This window comes from Morone saxatilis, unplaced genomic scaffold (genome assembly GCF_004916995.1).
Source record: "Morone saxatilis isolate NCDOM2014 unplaced genomic scaffold, NCSU_SB_2.0 Contig4, whole genome shotgun sequence".
NCBI lineage: Eukaryota > Metazoa > Chordata > Actinopteri > Moronidae > Morone > Morone saxatilis.
In genome coordinates, this window is record NW_023339984.1 from 1,863,580 (window position 1) to 1,871,997 (window position 8,418).

At 40.0% G+C, this 8,418-nt stretch overlaps 1 protein-coding gene across 10 annotated transcripts in view; it reads left to right on the plus strand.

The window, feature by feature from the left end:
- Nucleotides 1-8,418, plus strand: part of LOC118338487 — a 197,083-nt gene that overhangs the window by 116,847 nt on the left and 71,818 nt on the right. For 6 of the 10 annotated variants that reach the window (XM_035675786.1, XM_035675789.1, XM_035675790.1 and 3 more), the window contains exon 1: nt 7,444-7,685. The exons of 1 other annotated variant lie outside the window; for it this stretch is intronic. In XM_035675786.1, the coding sequence (XP_035531679.1) occupies nt 7,545-7,685 (141 nt within the window). In that variant the 5' untranslated portion in view covers nt 7,444-7,544. Of the gene's footprint in view, nt 1-7,442; nt 7,686-8,418 lie in introns of those variants that run through there. 3 more of the 10 variants (XM_035675787.1, XM_035675791.1, XM_035675788.1) reach the window with 2 other exon arrangements.

An 8,418-nucleotide genomic window follows, 5' to 3' on the forward strand; every position in this document is an offset into this window, starting at 1 on the left:
ACTTGTTTAAAATATTTCAGGACTCAACTTGACCTTGCTTCATTGTACTTAAAAACAGTCCTGCTTCTAACTTCAGCAACAAAGGCAACAGAATTTGTTAACATTAATCTTTATTTGGATTTCTTATCAGGACAAGGAACAATGAATGTAATGCAGGTGTAAAAGAGTGCAAATATATTGCATTTGGAATTCAATACAATTTGCCAGATCACATCTCTAGGTTGTCTGGCTCGCATTGTGATTGGATCTCAGCCCGGTGTAAATGCAATCCGTGCAGCCTGACCAAATTCTTCAGAGAAAACCCAGCCAGTAAGTTGAAAAAGTCAGCTAACACTGCTTCTTCCCATTAACACAAGCAACAGACGAGCCCTTCCTCTGCAATGGAAAAATGAATAGATTCCACACAGCAACATCACTTCAGGGGATTCCAAAAATGTTATGAAGTGCAAAACGATGGTCAGGTGCTAGAAAGCTTCTCCACTGGCTCTTAATACCTTAAAAAACACAGAAAAAGTAGCCAGATGCCTGTTCCATGTAGCATGTATTCCTGCATCGCTTCCCTTGACCTGGGAGACGCTATTGCATCCCGATCACAGTAAAGGTAAAATTCTTATCAGATTTCACAACGTATTAAGCTGCAGACTGCTTTTTACCATGTAGAAATGGGCTTTTAAGAAGCTTTTTACAAGCTTTGTATTTATTCAAGGTGGAAAATGCTCTTTTCTCAATTCAACCTGTCAGTCATATCTTATAACGTCAGATATGTCTGTCTTACTAAGGTTTGACACAGTAGAAGCCATTTTATGTCTTTTATTTTGTAGAAAAAGAAAAATCCATGCATAAACCTTTTCCAAATCTGTTTCCATAGCAACCTGGCCTCCAACTTCTATAATTCATGTTTTCTTTTTTTTTGTGTTATACTGTTCCTTATGGACAGACCCTGCTGTACAAATCTCAGGTTGAGACAGAGTGTACTTGTGTGTTTAATACTGATTAATACATATATCTACATGTGGCAGTAATGTGCGTGATGCAGTATGGTAAATATTAAATCCCAGATTTGTATTTGCTTGGATAACTGTCTGCATCCCCTGCTGCATTACAAGCCATGGATGTATTAAGGGAGATCTGGATATAGTGTTGGAGGCGGGGCTATGTTCATTCCTATGGAGCTGCTCAATGGCGCATAAAGCCAAAAAAGGTTGATAAATTACCCGAATCTTCCACATTATGTGGCCCATAGAGCAAGTGCACAATAGACTCACAGACTTTAGGAGCCACTAACTTCCGGTTTAGCTTTCCGCTCACTTAAATGGGGCTAAAATTATTTAATCTGCTACATGGGCTGCATGTTCCCACGTGTCCTGGAAACCCAGGAAAAGCTGAAATTTAGAGACTAGTTTCCCAGTCATTTAAACACCTGGAAATAGATTGAAATAGCCAAATATCCTGGAAATTATCTATGTTGTCCTGGAAATGTTTGTATTTCAGCCCCTCGCTCAGATTGCCTTCTGTAAACCTAGGTATGTTTCTTGTGTTAAATGTGACTGCTGGTATGATAAATCGTCACTTTAAAACAGGTTTAGATGTAAAGTGGATGTGAATGTTTTTGGGTCTATTTTGTCCAGAGCTGCGGGCAAAATTCTCTTATCAACATGCATACAGCCTATTAATGATCAAATATCTTGTTGCTGTGATAAATACATGCACAGTGACGTGAACTGTATGTGCAATAACCACTGTAACTTTTGATGATGATGAATTTTCTTTACTTGTAGGCTTTGGCCTTATTAATGTAGTCGATTTGCCCAAAATCGCAGCTCACACGACTGTTTATAAGCACGTTCTGTCTTATACTGTCAAGAAAAACTCCTGAAAATTTGCTGAGATGGTCTTGGAAAAGTATTTGTGAAAAAGAGTAGAAACCCTGACTTGTTCAGCTCTAAGCTAGTGTCAGCTTTAGCTGTGATCATATGTGTGATCATATATACTGTTGGTCATATGTTAGCATTAAAAAAAAATCATTCTCATTCTAGTTTAACTCTGTACTTCATACAAGGAAATGTATAAAATAAAGCATACGTATGTGATTTCTTTTATATGGAATTATAATGGAGATCATCCAAACAGAATGTGTTTAACCCTTTGTTAGCATTTAGCTGCAACCGTATAACACCCTAAATTACCAAACCAAAACATGTCTCTTCCCTTTCTACTGCCAGTAAACCCTTTCATACTACAGTACACACACATCACATTTTCCCCCACAGCGGGAACATAATGCAGTACAAGTGGCTTTACCCAACGCCCCTCCTCCCTCCCGCAGCCAGTGAGCCATATGGTCGATCACAGATTAAAAGCATTTGTTGTCTATGCCTGCCCCGCCCAGTGGATTACCAAACCACAGCGGCAGCACGAAGGGGAGGGTTGTGTGGGATGGGAGGGGAGGGGAGAGGAGGGGGTCATTTCTGTGGGCATTGCGGAGAAATTGGTTTCCTGTTTTAACTTGTGATCAGTTAAAGAAATGGTATAACCTACCTGTCCTGCGCCAGCTTTGACCTTCAAATCAAACACACCCTTAGCCGAGTCCGCTGGCTACCCTAATTAGATGTGTGTTTTGGCAGATGATGGCTGTTTAGAGAGGAGATTGGAGGAGACGTTAAGTAAATTACATCCAGGAGAAGGTTAATGAAACTAAAAAGGCTTGTTATGTGACAAAGTGTGGAAGGCCATGCCTAATCGTGTGTATTTTAACTAGTGATAGAGCCAAATGGTACAGTGTGTGTATGTTTGTCTCTGCCAAATTTTGACTGTGCTAGCATTTAGCATGAATGTGTGTGTGCACTCACTACAAATTTACATTTTAGAAAGTCATTTAGTTGTTAATTGCCCCTTAAAATGTTTTTTCTTACAGCAAGACTACTCAAGATTTGAAAGATGAAATAACACATTCTTTCCCTTACAAATTAAACTCATAAGCAATAAAACACATCCTTAAATATACTCAGAAATTCTGCTGACCTTGCCTTATGTTGTGTAGTATGACCAGTAGCTTATGGTGGCTAATGTTCCCTAATGTTAGCAAACCTTACATACATACTGTTGTGTAATTGACATTAGGCTACTGAGTCAGTTTGCTGACTTTAGGACTCCTCTACTTGTCCTTCTGTTACATGTTTTAGCATGTGACAGAGGTACGTTTTAATGGTTTTATCGCAATTGTTTTTTTGTTGTTGTTTCCTGCTTGTTGTCCCATTGCACTCACTACGACCTGCAAGGCAAGGGTTACTTGATTGACAGCCGAAGGCATCAATGGGCTACTTTGTGGTAGCCTTGCTAGCCTGTCTACATGCTACAAACTTCTCAGTGAAGAAAAACAAAGCACCATTGTCCTTGAAAAATGAGTAAGATTTCACACAACAAAGGGAAAAACATAGTAATACACAGAACCATCTGGGAAGTCACTGTCGGAAACTGAAAAGGGCAGGCACGTTCAAAAGATACTGGCAGATGATTGGATGAAACATCACCATCTATTACAGGCAGACATAAACAAATCAGATCAACAAATCATATAAACCAATCATGCAAATATTATTTTTAACTTACCCTAACCCTAACCCTTCCGTCCGATCTTTAGAGTCTCTGAGATACTTTTACCTTGTTAAACCAAACTGCAACTATATGGCCTGTGTTTGTGTGTGTGCTTGTGTGCTTGTGTGCATGTACAGTAATATAATGCTGCTATGAAACATGACCACCTGCCTACACCCTATTCAGATGTCCTGATATTTTCATAAGAGAAGCAGGTCGTTCATCTCAACTTACATCTGCAGTAGAGAACCAGGCCCCAACATCTTACACCGGTTTGCAGCTGAAGGCCATATACTATACAGCCTCACTTAACAGGCCTCGGGTGCAAATAATCAAAATGGTTGCTCATGCCCTAATCACCATCAGTTTAGATTTTCAGAGGACAAAGAGTTTGTCAGCAATTCCAGAGAAAGAAAGGTTTAGCTCTGTTTTTCATCGCACGTTATTCAGTTTTCAGAGACTTGGTGGATATGTTATGTAAAACATGTCCTCTCCTCAACCTCAAAGCTTAGTGTGATTTTGTCAGATATTGTAAATGTCATGATCATGTGCTTGCTTACTCAGTTTATATTCACTCATTCATAGAAAACTCCAAAGCTGCTCTCTCATGTGGTTTCTGTGACTATCTACAATAAGGAGTCTTTCTCCCTACGCTAACATATTCAGTGAATGGGAATTGTTTGGGTGATATTTTCCACAGTGAGAGTATTGTGTGAGTCGTGACCTAGAAGACTGCAAAGATAATGGGAACATTTACCTCCCTGATGTCATCAGACAAGGACACATACATGCGCACAAGATGAATACCAACATACACCAACATGTAGGGACCTGATAGATGTGAAGCTTCTATTAGACAGCATTAATCCTGTGAACCAATCAATTGCCATGAAAAGGTCTGTGTGACTTTAATTTGCATTCAGTCCAACTGAATCGATGCAGCTCTGCTCTGGGCTACAGTCTGACACACATCTGCATTAGCAAAACACCATGCCTGCTTCCATTAGACAGTCCATGACATAAGGTCTAGTGGTCACAATGCTGAAGATAAGTCACTTTGGGGAATAGACAAGTGTGAAAAGCCGGGTATGCCACCAGTAGGGGTCATTAATATCATGACCACCAGTACTCATATTTGCAGATTTAACCAGTCTGTAGCCAATCTGCTGTGCCAGACTTTAATGCCAGAGAGTGATACGAATTCACTGTTTGCCCCTGTAGTGTTGTTGCATAAGGACAAAGCCACTCTTACTTTTTCCAAACAGTTCGTGTTGGAGCTACAGAAGACCTTCAGCAGGTGTTCAGCAAGCATGCAGTAAAAAGCATGGCTTAGCTTTCAGTCTGGGTGAAGGCATTTAGGAAAAGGTCGCGTGGAGGCAGGTTACCCTGGTTGTATATGTAACCTTAAAGGAGCCACACCACACAGTAAACATGGCAACCAGCAGGGGGATACACATTGACAGTATTATTTACCAGTGTATATGTACTAGGGTTAGGCTGATATTTATTTACTGATACTATTTTCAGCTCTTTCACTGTAGTAAGGAACTCCTTTCATACTCAGATAGTGAGAGAGGTTGATCATGTTAGTCAGACTGCAAATCCATCCAAATCAATCCATCTATTGCAGGCCAAAACAATGAAGTGAACGTCTGTACAGACACTAGAATCATTGGAATTTAGGCCTGTGAAAATATACAGATTGTAACTTTTGACCCCATTTATGCTTGTTAAGTCTGCAGTATCTGGATATAATCCACACGTGATTTAGCACATTTCCTCCAGAGTATCTGAAGATGTTTTTAACTGCCACAAACTCCAGAAGAATAGTAACTAAAACTGCTAATAATAGCTTGCTAGCTAACAACTATCCACCAACCAATGGAGAGAATGACTGGCATGGACTACAATCATGACAATGAAGGCTAATCTGTCAGTTTATTGAGTTCATGTGCCACTATCAAATGGAAAAAAAACATTGGACTACCTCTGTAATAGCCTGGTTTTACCCACATCTCAGATTTATACTGCTATATACGGCTAAGAGGGCTATTGAAGGGGACACGGGGTGGGAGTCCTGTCTTGTAAAGCAAAGATGTGAAATAGTTCAGCTGTGGAACTGCCTTGTTCAGATTCTAAAGGAAAGATCTTTATTTGGGTTAGAGCACATAGTCATCCTTGGACAACACGTTTATGTAATATTTTCTGTTTCTGATTTACATTTTATCTCCAGAAACAATTTTAAGTGTGATATAGATATAGTCAAACAAAAACTACTACTGCTTCATAACTATAACAATGGAAAGAGAAGATTTGGTATAAACCAAAGCTCAGAAATGATCAAATAAAGGACGATTACTACACAGAACTGTTTATAATATTGAATTTAAGGAGAGCTCAGAACTGGTACCTTCATGTACCTAGGCAGATATAAAGGAAGAGCAGTGTTTATGTGTTTATAGAAAATGCATTGCAATTAAGACAGAGAGTCCATATATAATATAATATAGTATAACATAAAAATACATTTTGGTCATGAAAACTGGATCTTGAATTTGTGGAACTGTACATTATAATTTGTTGGGTATAGTATTGTAAGCATGGGCTGGGCACCACAGAATGGTGCAGGACACTTAAATATAAGTTCAGCGATTAAAAATGTCTGGGGTTGTGCTCAGTGATGGCAGTTTTAGCTGTTTGGAGAAACAATCAACCAATTCAGAGCTTCGTATGCCAGACTGAGAATAGAAACATTACATTTGTGCATAGCTTGCTAGCTATAGTAAAAGGCAGGGACAGAAAAGTGGTGATATGAGTAATAAATATTAACAAAGAAATAACTATCAAATAGCCAGCAAGCTTTCTTCAACATCAAATAGCTAGTGTTTGCAGTGGCAGCTCCAAAGCTTTAGAATAGCCTTCTGCTTTTACTAAAATGCTGTACCTCTCTTGTACTGTAATACTCAAGTTGTACATGTTTTCAATTGCTTTTGGTTGCTCTTAGTGGATTTTAGTATTTCATAATCTTTTATTTTATATTGTTCTTAAATGTTTTATTCTGTGTCTGTTTTACATTTTTATAAATATTTGATATTGCTTTGGATTGCTTTCATTGAGCCTTTTTACTACAATTTCACTGTCCTTTATTTGCTATCGATGTGCGGTGCACTTTAATTACGCAGCACTTCAGTACAGCACTTTAGTCTCCTCTAGTTGTTTTAAATGTGCTATATAAATAAACTTGATTAGATTTGATTTTACAATCCAGTGTAAATCTGACGTTGTGTCAGTCTGTTGAAGTATTGGTCACAACACAACAGTGGCTGTCTTTGGGCAGGGGTGCCATTGAGGGACAAAACTGGAAAACTGCCCTTATCTCAAGATATATATGAATATTTTGTAATATCATTTTGGGTTTCAACGGAGAGTTTCTTTGGAATATAAAGTGTCTGATTTGATGAACACTGCATATGATTACAAATTATCTGCTAATAAGTTTCATATCAGTCCATGATTAGTGAGTGATGCCCCCTCCCCCTTCCTGTTTTGGCATGCTGCCCTATGCCGACCACCCTCTCTCTGCTCCCTCTCTACATGCATAGCTGGGCTGGTGGGTGTAAAAATAGCCTGTTTGGTGGAGTGGGGAGGGGGTGTTGGTCAATGGTCAGAGGGCTGGAATTAGCAATGAGGAAGAGCTTGCACTGTGCTGGCGGTGGTAACAGGACAACAGGTCCGGTCAAGTGGTGCAACAGGGACAGGAGCGCTGAGGCTGAGGCCAAAGGGAAGTGAGGTTGGGCCGGACTGAGGGGCCCCCCTCTGGATGGTAGCCTGTAAGGTTTTTAGGGGGAGGGTAGGGGAAGTAGGGGCAGGGAGTGGATTATCAGAGTGATTAGATGCACTCACTTAGATTCCTTTACGTTCTGATGGGATAGAATTGTAAACTTTGGACCATGGGCAACGCGGCCATGTGTAAGGTGTGTGGCTCGGACAAGGGCCTGAGGACCACTGGGAGCCAGTCCAACCTGGACCAGAATGCTTTTCCAGACTACTACTGTGTGGATCATTTTCCTGTGCAGCCTCTACTGATGCTGGTAAGAGCCCACACTGGCAGGTGTAGCAGACACTTTCAGGAAACTGGCCTGCTCCTGAAGTACTCTTTTGGGGTATTTTAGGAGATGTTTTACAGGATGAGAAGTAAGTTTAGTTTTTTAAAGCATAAAGTTTGAAGCAGTTGGAAGTCAGTGTCAGCTCTCACATTTAAATCCACAGAGTTATTTTTATTTTGTTCATAGTCTGGATGTGAGGACTTTGTCTCTGTCACTGACAGGGAGCGCACATTAGCTACCTTTGCACTGAGCTGGTACATTTTTCTGTCTTCAATGAAAGCATGTGTATAGTGCTTTGGATTTATATTCTGACTTGATTTCTGCCTTGCAATACAGACAGATGGTTCAGGTGTTTAGGGTTTGAGCTGTTTGAGGAGCTTGTGTGTGTGTGTGTGTATTGTGGGGTGGGGTGTTACCTCTCCTCTCCCTTTAAAGGCCAGTGTGACATTTTTGTTCCTAAAGTATCTCTGCACAGCAGCGTGTGGACTCTTGTGACTAATTTGAAAAGAGGTGTAATGACTTTAGCTTCTGCTTCTGGGAATACAAGGCAAAAAATATCACTCATTTAGTCTGAGTGCTGAGTCTTAATGTAAAAATATATGTCAGTGGGCCAGTGGTATTTTGTTTGTATCTAAATGAGGTTTCTTGACATTTAAAGCAGGTCAAACATTGACACAAAAATTACAGTGTATGACCAGCTTTAAAGGTCCAGTGTGTA